General features: G+C 45.3%; 1 protein-coding gene across 1 annotated transcript in view; it reads right to left on the reverse strand.

Moving 5' to 3' along the window:
• Window positions 1–16,418, reverse strand: part of LOC311129353 (tyrosine-protein phosphatase non-receptor type 12-like) — a gene marked incomplete at its 3' end in the record, with an annotated part of 44,852 nt that overhangs the window by 1,884 nt on the left and 26,550 nt on the right. The window contains exons 2-8 of the mRNA XM_084161619.1: window positions 3,827–3,935; window positions 2,975–3,051; window positions 2,139–2,234; window positions 1,892–1,930; window positions 1,539–1,610; window positions 797–856; window positions 379–521 (exon numbers count right to left, since the gene is read on the reverse strand). Of these exons, the coding sequence (XP_084017745.1) occupies window positions 379–521; window positions 797–856; window positions 1,539–1,610; window positions 1,892–1,930; window positions 2,139–2,234; window positions 2,975–3,051; window positions 3,827–3,935 (596 nt within the window). The remainder of the gene's footprint in view (window positions 1–378; window positions 522–796; window positions 857–1,538; window positions 1,611–1,891; window positions 1,931–2,138; window positions 2,235–2,974; window positions 3,052–3,826; window positions 3,936–16,418) is intronic.

A 16,418-nucleotide genomic window follows, 5' to 3' on the forward strand; every position in this document is an offset into this window, starting at 1 on the left:
ACCAGGAGCTAACATTCACAGTGTGTATATTCTAAGCTACGTTATATGTTCACACACTTAACAGCCTATGAAAAAAACATCCTTAAGCCCCCCCCCCCGGCCCCCAACATCCCCGTCTCCGGCTCCCCTCCATTCTCCCACGGTAGTGAGCAGTGAATCCCCAGGGCCAGTAGAGAGGAACAGAGGGACAGACATGTGGCTCCAATCAGCCTTATGATGCTGATAATGAGGGGCCTGAAGGGACTCGTTGACGTTCATTAATGGAGGAGCAGAAATCAAAGAGCTGAGCTGGTCGTTTGGAGAGCGACCCCACAGACCTCCGCAGCTGGGCCTGGGATGTGTGTGTGTGTGTGTGTGTGTGTGTGTGTGTGTGTGTACCTGCAGTGTATACAGATGGGTACGTCATCATGCTCCTGGTACTCTCTCATCAGACCAATCATATCCAAGATGGAGTCAAAGGATGAGGGGACGTCATGGTCTGGCCAGTTGATGTAATGGAACTGGGTTATCCTCCTTGTCTCCTGTAGGGAGGGAGGGGGAGGAGGGAAGGGAGAGGGAGGAGGGAGCGAGAGAGAGAGGGAGGGAGAGACAGGGAGGGATGGTGGAGAGGGAGAGAGGAGAGAGAGAGAGAGAAAGAGAGACAGAAGTGAGAAGTGATAGAAAGAGGAAGGGAGAGAGAGAGAAAGGGGGAGAAAGAGGATATGGTTTCCAGAAAGAGCAGATTGATGTCTTGTGCATGATGAAACTGAAAGCCTATTGTCTATCTGTCTGTGGGGAAGAGAAGAGAACTACTCACATTTTCATGCTCCACTGTCAGGGTCCTGATGAAATAGTCGGTTCTAGGCTGTTCTGATTCCTGCCAGCAGAAATAGAGGAATGAGCCTAACTGTACGGTGTACAATATTATAGGCCTCATCAGTTTCAAAAAGCAACGCTTCAGAAAACATGTGATCAGTTGAAATGTTTTATTGTTGAATAACAACAGACTAAGTCCCTACTCTACTTGTTACAATGAGCCTTTCTACAGCAGCTACTTCTGACTGTGTGTATTGGCTTGGGACACAGAGAACACTGAGTGCCTTCAGTTGGTCAAAGGCCACGGTCTGCCTCTTTATATACAGTCCTGTCTGGCCCTCTGTTTGCCTGTTACACTGAGTACTGCTTACTGGGCTCTGTGTGTGTGTGTGTGTGTGTGTGTGTGTGTGTGTGTGTGTGTGTGTGTGTGTGTGTGTGTGTATCAAATGTATGCACTCCCTTCACATGAATACTGCATACTCCATATGTAATAACACAGCCACTGTAGTTCCCACTTAGCCCTTCCATACTGGACAGCACACTAACCCCAGAGCATGGAGCTCCACGGTCTCTGGAGAACAGGTCCATCACTGTAGAGCTCTGTAGCTAAAGAGGGCACTTTAAAATAGCTCTTTCCTTTAATATGAGGCTCTGCATAGCTGGAGGATGAGGTAGCTTTAGCTCAGTAAATAGAATGGAGGTGTGTGTGTGTGTGTGTGTGTGTGTGTGTGTGTGTGTCTTACACAGGAGATTCTGAATGGGCCAAAAGACATGGGCTCATCGCCAAACAGGGGAAAGTACCGCTCACACTTTTTCTAAAAGGAAAATAGGAAAAATACACGTTAGCATTTCAGAGGCTTTCTGTCAGTTTCAAAACCTGAACCACATTCTCCACAAAATAACATATGAAACTCTCTCTATCTCTATCAAACATATGAAAGAGGGAAATATGAAAACACTTCAGCATTATCAACATAAATATCTTACTCTACACACTGAAGGGCTCTTCGTGTGAAATCAATAGTGAAAGTGGTTTCTTTCATATTACTATAGCATAATACCATACGGATGATGTCTTAAGGATCAAACCACTTACCCTTCCCATCTCGAATTCTCGACATGCCATTACGATGACCTGCAACATCGGAAACGGAAAGGTTTTCAATTTACATCACGCTAGAAAACATTTACATTCCAATAAGTGTATTCTGTACCATCCCATGCTAATAAACCTAACACACAGGATATGCTATTATAAACACATTAACACCCAAAACAAACAGTCCTTCCTAGGAATTACAGTCTCAAAGAGCCGTGTCAGAAACAGTGTGTGTGTGACTCACGGCTACATTGTACTCCCAGATCATTCTCCAGAAGTCCATGACAGTGTTGGGTAGAGGACCCTGGGTAGCGATGTAAGCCTCTGGACCATCCATTCCCTGGTAACACAACACAACTCATATTAGAGGGATGGATGAACTAACACACAGTTAGTTTAGTGAGAGGACAAGCAGAGGAGGAGAGGGAGAGGAGGAGGAGGGAGGAAGAGGAGGAGTGAGGAAGAGGAGGTGGAGGAGGAGGGGGGAAGAGGAGGATGGAGGAGGAGGAGGGACGGAGGGAGAGGAGGAGGGAGGAAGTGGAGGAGGGAGAGGAGGAAGAAGGAAAACACACTCAGACACGTTTAGTCAGGCCAGCCTGTTGGTAGGGTGTAATTGATCACCTTGTGTGACCCAGCTGAGAGTCATTAGCTTCCACACAGTGTGCAGGTTGCTTTGCTACACTCCACATGACTATCACCTGGAAGACCCTCTGTCGCCTCTAGCTACTAAACAAAACAACATGTTGTGGACTAGGTGTCCAATAGCTACGTGCTAACATTCTCTATCCCTCATCATTCCTTCTGGTCTATTTAAAGTGTTGACCGCTGACTGGACAGACAATCAGGGTGAAACTGAAGACGTGCTGCTGCCATGTTTGTGGACCTGTAAGCTTATCTCCGCACATCCGCTTCCGTCCCTCCCACACACACACACACACACACACACACACACACACACACACACACACACACACACACAACTGAGCGGAAAAAGGCTGTGTAAGCCGTGGGATGGCAGATGGGTGAGGTCACACACACCATGCAGTCACGGGTCTGAGGTGTGTAGAAAGCCAACTGTACCTTGATGAAGCTGGCATTGATGTAATCTGCATCCTGATTGGTTGTTTTTAAAGTCAGCTTTACCCTCGTGTGGTCAACTGTGGGAGAGAAGAGGATACGTGTTAGAGAGAGAGAGAGAGAGAGAACAGAGAGTGATAGGAGAGAGAGAAAGAAAGAGAGAGAATGAGAAAGAAAGAGAGAGAAGGAGAGAGAGAGAAGGAGAGAGAGAGAGAGAGAGAGAGAGAGAGAGAGAGAGAGAGAGAGAGAGAGAGAGAGAGAAGTGAGTGAGAGAGAAAGTGAGTGAGAGAGAAAGTGAGTGAGAGAGAAAGAGCGACAGATTAGAGGGAATAAAGATTGAAAGGATGTGGCTGGTAAACAGAACAAATAAATCATGTAAAATGTTTCCAGCATTGTATAACAATAATACCGTATAAACCCTCTATATTTAACTGTTCCATCTGTAGCCTCCATCCATCCCATCATTGGAGGTATGATGTTCTGAATTAAGAGGCAGAGGGGCTTCAGATGACAGATGTTAGTATCCTGTAAGATGGCCTCCATGATGCCATGTTGTTCTAGTAGAGAAGAGGGGGGTGGGGCAGAGAAGATGTGTGTGTGTGTGTGTGTGTGTGTGTGTGTGTGTGGATGCTATGTTGTCGGGTAGAAAGGCCAAGAGGATGTGTGTGTGTGTGTGTGTGTGTGTGTGTGTGTTGTGAGGGGCTGTGGCCAGAGTTGATTTTTCCAGTCCACTCAGAGCCCTGCTCTCTCTGCCCTCAGGCCTGTAGCATTAATGGGATTCTCTCCAGTAATATCCATCTATCCCCCTGGCTCTAAAAGCCATTAGAGAGGCCACACACACACACGATTACATACACGGCAGGATGTCTTTATAGCGGTTCTTTTTCACATTCTCTTCCTTTTCCCCAACGATGGTGGGGTAGATCTTCTCTGTCCTGTATTTGGTCGATAATCTTCGTAATCTCTGCAGGGAGAAAAAAACAACAAGAGAGAAATTGTTATTATGACGATGTCTGCTTTAATATGACTTCTGTGTTTTTCTGTCTACCTCCTATAGAGAGCCATGTAGTGGAGGAGTAAAAGGAGGAGGCATCCCAAATGGCACCCTATTTCCCTTTATAGTGCACTACTTTTGACCAGAGTCCTCTAAAGGGAATAGGGTACCGTTTGGGACACATCCGTTAGGGGGGGGGGGGTGTATAGTGTGGGATAGCATCAGTGATTGATGGTCAAGAGAAACGTTAGAGGGACGTTGTACAATCCAGTCATATTTCAGTGTCATAAGAACGCCTCCCAGAGATCGTATCGGCGCCCACCCATGAGGTTAAGGATCTTGAAGAGATCCTATTTGACTACCCACGACCCTCTCCGGCCCCCCTAATAGCCCTGCAGAGACCAGCCCACCTAGACACTATCCAGTAGCTAACAGTTTAGGAATGCCCTAGTCCCCCTCGTGCAGCTCCACGACGCTACCTCGCCCCTTAGTGCTTCCTATGGAGCTTCTCACACAGCTCCATCTCTGGCTTCATTGGGAACTTCCAAACTCTCACGACAGCACCCTTGATCTCCAAGCTGAGGCCCTTAATTCAACTCTGCCCTCCAGCTTCCAGCCCCGCTCTGAGGCCCAGCCCCGCTCTGAGGCCCAGCCCCGCTCTGAGGCCCAGCCCCGCTCTGAGGCCCAGCCCCGCTCTGAGGCCCAGCCCCGCTCTGAGGCCCAGCTGCCCCAGTATTAATTACAGTGACAGTGTGTCGTTCAGCTCCACTCTAGCAGGCCACATATTCCTCAGGGACAGAACAGTAATGAGATGCTGCTTCAGCACATTAGCTCAAGGGATAAAAAGTAGTTTCTGCAAGCGTGCACACTCATACATAGACACTACACACTCGCTAGAAACGCCACACACACACCCTAATTAGGAACTAAGCTTAAGAGGGTGTTGATGGAAGCTTCTCAAGATGTAATTACTAGTGACATTAATCAAAATAAAAGACATTGAAGCAAATGGTCTAATAATTAGCGGCCATTTTTCCATGACATGCACTGCTGCTGAGGCTGCACTTGAAGGAGCGGCCTAGTAACAGAGAGGATGCTGGTAACAGAGAGGATGCTGGTAACAGAGGATGCTGGGAACAGAGAGGATGCTGGGAACAGAGAGGATGCTACTTCACTGTAGTTCTCAACTATAAGAGCCAATCTCCCCCCCCCCCTCTCTCCATCCATCCCTCCCCCTACCTCCCCCCATCCCCCTCCCTCTCTCCATCCCCCCCCCCATCCCTCTCCCTCTCCATCCCTCCCCCCTCTCCTCTACATCCCTCCCCCTCTTCTCAAACTGAGATAAAGCAACGTGGGCGTGCGGTAGCCGGGTTTTGGGGGATCGTGTGAAACTTCAGCCTCCCCCTCTTTTTCCCTCTTTATAAAAAGAACACGCTACCCTAGCTGTGGCCTACAAACTCAACAGCTACAGTGACTACTGTCGTGGTCATCTGGTGTTGTAGTGGGTGTGGGTGTTGGAGTGGTTGGGTGTGGGTGTGGGTGTTGTAGTGGGAATGGGTTTGGGTGGTGGAGTGGTTGGGTGTTGTAGTGGGAATGGGTTTGGGTGGTGGAGTGGTTGGGTGTGGGCCTTGTGGTCCAGCCATGGCTCCAGCCAAGTTGAAGTTTTAAGTCCACCTACCAAGCCCTTTTGTATCTGAATAGCAACGCCCCACCTCAAGCGTTAGGGTAAGCGTACCTAGACTTTGTCATGCGGAAACAGAATCAATAGAGCATCTCTTTTGGTACTGTCCATCGGGGGCTTGTTTTTGGAGTCAGGTCCAGGAATGGTTGTTATGCCATAATATCAGGGTGCAGTTGGACCTGCAAACTGTATTGTTGGGGATTTGAAGTCAGTCAATAGGAAATATTGTGCTCTTGGGTAAAATGTTAATTTTGGGGGCAATTTGGGCAGAAATGTTGCAGATGGGGAGGTTCAAGTCCCTAGTGAGACTGGAGGGATGATTGGCAAGAGAACATGGTAGAATGATGCTTTACTGGGAAAGATGGGTTGATATGTGGCTGTCTGAAGGGTGGAATTGATGAGTGTTGGAATAGTTACGTATATACACAAATGTACAGTAGAAATGTTTGAGGTCCTCCAAATCAGGGGTTAGGGTGGGGATGGGACTATTGTATGTTTTGCGTTTCGCCATTTATGATTTGTGGTTTGGCTTCATGCTGTGAGCGGTGTGTCTGCTGGTCCTGGTAGTTTCATGCTGTGAGCAGTGTGTCTGCTGGTCCTGGTAGTTTCATGCTGTGAGCAGTGTGTCTGCTGGTCCTGGTAGTTATGGGAAGTTTCATGCTGTGAGCAGTGTGTCTGCTGGTCCTGGTAGTTTCATGCTGTGAGCGACATGTGTGTGCTGGTCCTGGTAGTTTCATGCTGTGAGCGGTGTGTCTGCTGGTCCTAGTAGTTCTGGGTAGTTTCATGCTGTGAGCAGTGTGTCTGCTGGTCCTAGTAGTTCTGGGTAGTTTCATGCTGTGAGCAGTGTGTCTGCTGGTCCTAGTAGTTCTGGGTAGTTTCATGCTGTGAGCGGTGTGTCTACTGGTCCTGGTAGTTTCATGCTGTGAGCAGTGTGTCTGCTGGTCCTGGTAGTTTCATGCTGTGAGCAGTGTGTCTGCTGGTCCTGGTAGTTTCATGCTGTGAGCGACATGTGTGTGCTGGTCCTGGTAGTTTCATGCTGTGAGCGGTGTGTCTGCTGGTCCTAGTAGTTCTGGGTAGTTTCATGCTGTGAGCAGTGTGTCTGCTGGTCCTAGTAGTTCTGGGTAGTTTCATGCTGTGAGCAGTGTGTCTGCTGGTCCTAGTAGTTCTGGGTAGTTTCATGCTGTGAGCGGTGTGTCTACTGGTCCTGGTAGTTTCATGCTGTGAGCAGTGTGTCTGCTGGTCCTGGTAGTTTCATGCTGTGAGCAGTGTGTCTGCTGGTCCTGGTAGTTTCATGCTGTGAGCGGTGTGTCTGCTGGTCCTGGTAGTTTCATGCTGTGAGCGGTGTGTCTGCTGGTCCTGGTAGTTTCATGCTGTGAGCTGTGTGTCTGCTGGTCCTGGTAGTTTCATGCTGTGAGCTGTGTGTCTGCTGGTCCTGGTAGTTTCATGCTGTGAGCGGTGTGTCTGCTGGTCCTGGTAGTTTCATGCTGTGAGCGGTGTGTCTGCTGGTCCTGGTAGTTTCATGCTGTGAGTGGTGTGTCTGCTGGTCCTGGTAGTTTCATGCTGTGAGCAGTGTGTCTGCTGGTCCTGGTAGTTTCATGCTGTGAGCAGTGTGTCTGCTGGTCCTGGTAGTTTCATGCTGTGAGTTGTGTGTCTGCTGGACTTGTATTGAGGCGACCCTCAGAAAAACACATTTTTCCCATATTTTTTGTACCGTCTCAGATAAGTGATCATACTTTCTGGGTTACTTTAAGAGATTAATTTACTGATATGCACATGATAGCATATTTCATGGGCATTCATGTTTTTCTTGCCAATTGAAACTGGTTTTTTATGCTAACAGTCCTGCCTGCATGTCACAGTCACACAGTCGCAACATAATTGGATGAACTACAACATGATAATAGATTTCAGGCATTCACAACTTACATTTTTAAATGCATTTTGTCTAATTCTACTGTTAAATGAAACTTGCATTGTTATACAGATTACATTTTAGTAAATTGTACATTTATCTCAGGTGGGCTTAAAGGGTACAGTAGCATAAAAAGCACTGCCTCGGTACAGAACGTAAATGGCAATAAAGCAATGTTGTTCAATATGATCAATACTAACTTTGCATAATATTGTAGTCGATTGTGTATATATTTGTACTCAAAACAATTGGTTTCCAAATATTTTATGAGTAGACTTTGCTATTCTGTGTTCTTCACCATAAATGACTGTTGTTCCAATAAGCCCCAGTATGCTCCTATTAAGCCTGGTTTGCATTGAAACACATGGGGATAGTGTGTTGATATCCCTAATATTGAATGAACATGAGCATAAATAGGTTTTTTGATCAGATTTAAATTGATGAAAACTACAAAAACTAAAGCCATGGTGTCTTTACCAAGATTAGAAACAATTAGAAATATCTGTACCCTCTCCAAGATGAGGGAAAGAGAGAGAGAGAGAAGGGAAGAGAGAGAGAGAAAGAGAAAAAGGGAAAGAGAGAGCGAGAGAGAGCGAGAAAGAGACATGATGATTACCCAAGACCTGTCACAGCTAGCTTTTTTACTCCACCAGCCTCTCTCTGACACTGACAGACCTGCTGGCTGTGGTGAACCTCACCGAACCACGTGGCCTGGCTGACAGAATACTGATATACACTACCTTTCAAAAGTTTGGGGTCACTTAGAAATGTCCTTGTTTTCAAAAGAAAAGCAATTTTTTTGTCCATTAAAATAACATAAAATTGATCAGAAATACAGTGTAGACATTGTTAATGTTGTAAATGGCTATTGAAGCTGGAAACGGCTGCTTATTAATGGAATATCTACATAGGCGTACAGAGGCCCATTATCAGCAACCATCAGTCCTGTGTACCAATGGCATGTTGTGTTTGCTAATCCAAGTTTATCATTTTAAAAGGCTAATTGATCATTAGAAAACCCTTTTGCAATTATGTTAGCACAGCTGAAAACTAGCCTTTTTGAGACTAGTTGAGTATCTGGAGCATCAGCAATTGTGGGTTCGCTTACAGGCTCAAAATGGCCAGAAACAAATAACTTTCTTCTGAAACTCGTCAGTCTATTCTTGTTCTGAGAAATGAAGGCTATTCCATGCGAGAAATTGTCAAGAAACTGAAGATCTTGTACAACGCTGTGTACTACTCCCTTCACAGAACAGCGCAAACTGTCTCTAACCAGAATAGAAAGAGGAGTGGGAGGCCCCGGTGCACAACTGAGCAAGAGGACAAATACATTAGACTGTCTAGTTTGAGAAACAGACGCCTCACAGGTCCTCAACTGGCAGCTTCCTTAAATAGTACCCGCAAAACACCAGTCTCAACGTCAACAGTGAAGAGGCGACTCCAGGATGACCTTCTAGGCAGAGTTGCAAAGAAAAAGCCATATCTCAGACTGGCCAATAAAAAGAAAAGATTAAGATGGGCAAAAGAACAGACACTGGCCAGAGGAAGATTGGAAAAAAGTGTTATGGACAGACTAATCGAAATTTGAGGTGTTCGGATCACAAAGAAGAACATTTGTGAGACGCAGACCAAATGAAAAGATGCTGGAGGAGTGCTTGATGCCATCTGTCAAGCATGGTGGAGGCAATGTGATGGTCTGGGGGTGCTTTGGTGGTGGTAAAGTGGGAGATTTGTACAGGGTAAAAGGGATCTTGAAGAAGGAAGGCTATCACTCCATTTTGCAACACCATGCCATACCCTGTGGACGGCACTTGATTGGAACCAATTTCCTCCTACAACAGGACAATGACCCAAAGCACAGCTCTAAACTATGCAATAACTATTTAGGGAAGAAGCAGTCAGCTGGTATTCTGTCTATAATGGAGTGGCCAGCACAGTCACCGGATCTCAACGCTATTGAGCTGTTGTGGGAGCAGCTTGACCGTAAGAAGTGCCCATCAAGCCAATCCAACTTGTGGGAAGTGCTTCAGGAAGCATAGGGTGAAATCTCTTCAGATTACCTCAACAAATTGACAACTAGAATGCAAAAGGTCTGCAAGGCTGTAATTGCTGCAAATGGAGGATTCTTTGACGAAAGCAAAGTTTGAAGGACACAATTATTATTTCAATTAAAAATCATTATTTCTAACCTTGTCAATGACTACATTTCCTATTCATTTTGCTATATTTCCTATTCAAACTCATTTAATGTATGTTTTCATGGAAAACAAGGACATTTCTAAGTGACCCCAAACTTTTGAACGGCAGTGTATGTATGAGAGAACTGAAGGAATAGGCCTAAAAGCATTAAAAGGTGCAGTCTGTGATAGAGAGAGCGTGTGATAGAGAGAGTGAGAGAGAGAGTGAGAGAGAGATCTGCATAGTAAGCAGTAACTTACTACTATTAATATTATTACTATTATTGTTATTACTATTATTATTGTTATTACTATTATTATTATTATTGTGATTATTGTTCTAAATAGTAGTGGTACGGTAGTAAGGGTGATGGTAATAATAGCAGTTTAATGATGGTGGTGGTGGTAGTAGTAGTAATGATGATGGTAGTTGTAGTACTGATGTAATGGTGAGGATGACAGTTAATTAGTTATTAGTTAGTTATAGTTTAATTTTCCATGTTTAGCCTTTTATATTGATTATATTTCTACTATTTACTGTTACCATTTTATTGTTGTTATTTATTTTATTATTATTATTATTATTATTATTATTATTATTTACTACCATTTTATATTATTATTCTTTATTATTTTATTACAATGTATATTGTATACATTGTTGTTTTGGCAATATTGACACAATGTTTTTCCTGCCAATAAAGCAGCTTGAGAGAGAGAGAGAGAGAGAGAGAGAGAGAGAGAGACATGCGCCCTGACAGTAAATCTCAGTAAGACAAAAATAATGGTGTTCCAAAAAAGGTCCAGTTGCCAGGACCACAAATACAAATTCCATCTAGACACCGTTGCCCTAAAGCACACAAAAACTATACATACCTCGGCCTAAACATCAGCGCCACAGGTAACTTCCACAAAGCTGTGAACGATCTGAGAGACAAGGCAAGTAGGGCCTTCTATGCCATCAAAAGGAACATAAAATTTGACATACCAATTAGGATCTGGCTAAAAATACTTGAATCAGTTATAGAACACATTGCCCTTCATGGTTGTGAGGTCTGGGGTCCGCTCACCAACCAAGAATTCACAAAATGGGACAAACACCAAATTGAGACTCTGCATGCAGAATTCTGCAAAAAGATCCTCAGTGTACAACGAAAAACACCAAATAATTCATGCAGAGCAGAATTATGCCGATACCCGCTAATAACCAAAATCCAGAAGAGAGCCGTTAAATTCTATAACCACTTGAAAGGAAGCCATTCCCAAATCTTCCATAACAAAGCCATCACCTACAGAGAGATGAACTTGGAGTAAGCTGGTCCTGGGGCTCTGTTCACAAACACAAACAGACCCCACAGAGCCCCAGGACAACAACACAATTAGACCCAGCCAAATCATGAGAAAACAAAAAGAGAATTACTTGACACATTGGAAAGAATTAACAAAAAATCTGAGCAAACTAAAATGCTATTTGGCCCTAAACAGAGAGTACACAGTGGCAGAATACCTGACCACTGTGACTGACCCAAACTTAAGGAAAGCTTTGATTATGTACAGACTCAGTGAGTATAGCCTTGCTATTGAGAAAGGCCGCCGTAGGCAGACCTGGCTCTCAAGAGAATACAGGCTATGTGCACACTGCCCACAAAATGAGGTGGAAACTGAGCTGCACTTCCTAACCTCCTGCCAAATGTATGACCATATTAGATACACATATTTCCCTCAGATTACAGAGATCCACAAAGAATTCCAAAACAAACTCAATTTTGATAAACTCCCTTATCTACTGGGTGAAAAACCACAGTGTGCCATCACAGCAGCAAGATTTGTGACCTGTTGCCACAAGAAAAGGGCAACCAGTGAAGAACAAACACCATTGTAAATACAACCCATATTTATGTTTATTTATTTTCCCATTTGTACTTTAACTATTGCACATTGTTACAACACTGTATATAGACATAATATGACATTTGAAATGTCTTTATTCCTTTGGAACTTCTGAGTGTAATGTTTACTGTTAATATTTATTGTTTATTTCACTTTTGTTTACTATCTACTTCACTTGCTTTGGCAATGTTAACATACGTTTCCCATGCCAATAAAGCCCTTAAATTGAGAGAGAGAGCGAGAGAGAGAGAGAGCGAGAGCGAGAGCGAGAGAGCGACGGAGAGAAAGAAAGAGAGGAAAAGAGGGAGAGAGAGAGGTGGATAATGTCTTTACCAGGTCTTGTCTCTGTACTTGAAGACTACAGTGTGTGTTTATCTCAGGCCTTCTTGCTGGAGAGGAGAACCGTGCAGTGCTCTGCTCTCTCAGGCATACAGTAATAACATTATATCTATTCTGGTCTCAAGTGGATTACATTTTCATCAGTACAGTACTGATTCTGTTCTGCGGAGGAACAGAAGGGTCAGGGGTCAGACAGCAAACATCACAACACACACAAAGTTTGTGCTCTTACACACACGATCACATACACTCACACACACAGATGCTCAGACACAAAAACACATATATACATTTTCATGCACACACACACACTCACACATCCACCCACGCCACATTGCACTATGCATGTGGAAACACAGTGTGCTAGAAATGGACCATTCCATGTTAGCACCTTCATGTCACCTGCAGGTTTAGAGTTAGGACTTAGCATTCAGTAAACATGGTTACTGGTGCAAGCAGCACGCTCTCAGTCAATCAGAATTGAGCCTGTGTGCTGGAAACAATTGTGAGCAATAGATGTGAGTAAATCAGGTACCGAGGGAGACTAGATGCAGTGTGTGTGTGTGTGTGTGTGTTCTGTTCACCCTGTCTGAAAGACACGGAGTCTGGCTGTTCATTATGATCATGCTGCCGTCTGTCCAGTGGCCCCAAGCCAGTGATGTGTGTGGAGGCGGGCCAGGCGGTAGTCCAGTCCATAAGCTCAGGGCAGGACAGGGTGAGGAGGGGTTGTACTGCAGCAGTGTGGGACCAGGGAGCTACCCTCTGATGAGTTGCAGTTGCCATGGAGCTCTGTGGAACAGAGGGCACACAGGCCTGTTTTCACAGCCTGCCAAGGGAGCTCTCCACTGGGCTGGATCACAAGGCGAGAGGGGGGTGGTGCTGGAGGTTCCTGGCACTTTACAATCTCACCCATCTAACCACATATAGTCTACGTCCTAAATGACATCCTATATAGTGCACTATTTTTGACCAGAGCCCTATGGGAATAGGGTGCCATTTGGGCCTACAACTCCAATGCAGAATTCTGAGAAAGATGTATTGGAGTGGCTTAGTTCAGTTCCAATTTAATTTATCTTTGGATGTCAGCTCTCATAACTGCAGTCATGCAATGCAGGGTCGTTAGAAAAACACTTTCAACATTAAATCTGCCTGGGCCCAAAATACCCGGCTTTAGGCCAAATATTCCCCCCACTGGGGCACAGAGCTGCATGGCTTGTAAAAGTTGAATTATTTTGGTCACAGAAAATGAAAAATCTATCCGACCATATTGTGTTGCATATGAACCCTGAGTCAGACAGTTATGGCATTATGTCTATATAAACAAACTATTTGTCTGTAAAATAAAAGGAGAGTACTCTCTCGTCGGGTTCCAAATCAAACTGCTTTTTAAAAATCTGACCGTTGTCGGTGGAGTCATAAGAAAGAAAACGTTTATTTCCTTTGCTCCTTCCACGCCAGGCCACCATTTTTTAATTGCTCTCTCTTCCGTGGTTACGTAAAAGTTGTGCACACATGAACAGGACGCAAGCACACACACAATGGAGAAGCCCATTGGAGGACACAGTACTAGAGCAAACGGAAACAAAGCAGGAACCAGAGAGAGAGAAACAGAGAGGGATTGAAGGAGCGAGGGGGAGAAATAGGAGAGGATGAACGTCAGAGGTTTTAAGGAGCTCTCAGTAACTAAGTAAAGTGATTATGTTATCTGTCGATCAATTTCCACTAACATAGTCTCACTCCTGGATTACTTTCTGGGCCTGCCTAGTTAGTGAGTGAGTGAGTGAGAGAGACAGAGAGAGAGAGAGAGAGAGAGAATGACAAGGCCAGTAGAAGGATAAAAGAAAGACAGGGAACTATGTCAGACCGATACTAAAGCGCCTCCCCAATACTTTTTTTCTTTTTCACTCGTTCTCCCCCTTCCCTCTCTTTCTTTCTGAACCTCACTAGGCCCCGTCTCAGCCCCGTCTCGGCCCTGTGCAACAGGAAGTGGCAGTGTTGGAGTGAGAGAGCGCGTGAGAGGGCCAGCTTCCTGTGAGCTGCACTACCACTATAATACTTCTCCTTCTGCCGCCAAGCAACAATGGGGGAGACCAGTGACACACAAACACTACCCCTCGTCCCCTCTCCCCCCTGAGCAGACTCACCCCTCTGAGCAGACTCACCCCTCTGAGCAGACTCACCCCTATCACACATCTGAGCAGCAATGCAAGACGCCACCAGATTTGCCCTCTTCCCCATCCTCTCTTCACGCCTAAACTCAATCTCCTCTGCCACCACGCCTCCTCTCCCCTCTACCATTCCCACATCCTCAACACTCCCCCACCTCCTCTCTCCTGTCCTCAACTCTCCCCCACCTCCTCTCTCTCCCCCGTCCTCACCGCTCCCCCTGTCCTCTCTCTCCCCCGTCCTCACCGCTCCCCCTGTCCTCTCTCTCCCCCGTCCTCACCGCTCCCCCTGTCCTCTCTCTCCCCCGTCCTCACCGCTCCCCCTGTCCTCTCTCTCCCCCGTCCTCACCGCTCCCCCTGTCCTCTCTCTCCCCCGTCCTCACCGCTCCCCCTGTCCTCTCTCTCCCCCGTCCTCACCGCTCCCCCTGTCCTCTCTCTCCCCCGTCCTCACCGCTCCCCCTGTCCTCTCTCTCCCCCGTCCTCACCGCTCCCCCTGTCCTCTCTCTCCCCCGTCCTCACCGCTCCCCCTGTCCTCTCTCTCCCCCGTCCTCACCGCTCCCCCTGTCCTCTCTCTCCCCCGTCCTCACCGCTCCCCCTGTCCTCTCTCTCCCCCGTCCTCAACGCTCCCCCTGTCCTCAACTCTCCCCTCTGCCCCACCTCCTCTCTCCATCTAATTTCCTCCCTCCGTCTTCACAGTCCCAAATCCCCCTTTCCGCCCACGAGGGGCTGAAGTGAGACGGATCAGGGCGACGCCCTAAAGCTGTGTCTGCCAACATCAAAGACCCCCCCCCTGACACCACCCTCCTCAGAGCTGAGCTGGGACTGGAGATTGGGCTGGGTCCTGTCTCTCTCAGTGGCGTAGCTCAGCTTCCATGGCTAGGCTAAACAATGCAGACGCTGCCTGGCTTACAACAAATGTTGCAAATATTAGCCTACTAGATGATCCTACTTCATCCAAATATTAGCCTACTAGATGATCCTACTTCATCCAAATATTAGCCTGCTAGATGATCCTACTTCATCCAAATATTAGCCTACTAGATGATCCTACTTCATCCAAATATTAGCCTACTAGATGATCCTACTTCATCCAAATATTAGCCTACTAGATGATCCTACTTCATCCAAATATTAGCCTACTAGATGATCCTACTTCATCCAAATATTAGCCTACTAGATGATCCTACTTCATCCAAATATTAGCCTACTAGATGATCCTACTTCATCCAAATATTAGCCTACTAGATGATCCTACTTCATCCAAATATTAGCCTACTAGATGATCCTACTTCATCCAAATATTAGCCTACTAGATGATCCTACTTCATCCAAATATTAGCCTACTAGATGATCCTACTTCATCCAAATATTAGCCTACTAGATGATCCTACTTCATCCAAATATTAGCCTACTAGATGATCCTACTTCATCCAAATATTAGCCTACTAGATGATCCTACTTCATCCAAATATTAGCCTACTAGATGATCCTACTTCATCCAAATATTAGCCTACTAGATGATCCTACTTCATCCAAATATTAGCCTACTAGATGATCCTACTTCATCCAAATATTAGCCTACTAGATGATCCTACTTCATCCAAATATTAGCCTACTAGATGATCCTACTTCATCCAAATATTAGCCTACTAGATGATCCTACTTCATCCAAATATTAGCCTACTAGATGATCCTACTTCATCCAAATATTAGCCTGCTAGATGATCCTACTTCATCCAAATATTAGCCTGCTAGATGATCCTACTTCATCCAAATATTAGCCTACTAGATGATCCTACTTCATCCAAATATTAGCCTACTAGATGATCCTACTTCATCCAAATATTAGCCTACTAGATGATCCTACTTCATCCAAATATTAGCCTACTAGATGATCCTACTTCATCCAAATATTAGCCTACTAGATGATCCTACTTCATCCAAATATTAGCCTACTAGATGATCCTACTTCATCCAAATATTAGCCTACTAGATGATCCTACTTCATCCAAATATTAGCCTACTAGATGATCCTACTTCATCCAAATATTAGCCTACTAGATGATCCTACTTCATCCATGTTGGAAGAGAAACTTCAAATGTATACACACATAAAGGTGATGGGATATTATTATTGGACGCTATTATATCAATATTTGAATCTATGTGTAAGAAACATACATATATATATATATATATATATACACATATACATATACACACACACACTACCGTTCAAAAGTTTGGGGTCACTTAGAAATGTCCTTGTTTTCGAAATAAAAAAATGTG

The sequence above is a fragment of the Coregonus lavaretus genome (genome assembly GCF_964263955.1).
Source record: "Coregonus lavaretus genome assembly, chromosome: 5".
Classification (NCBI taxonomy): domain Eukaryota; kingdom Metazoa; phylum Chordata; class Actinopteri; order Salmoniformes; family Salmonidae; genus Coregonus; species Coregonus lavaretus.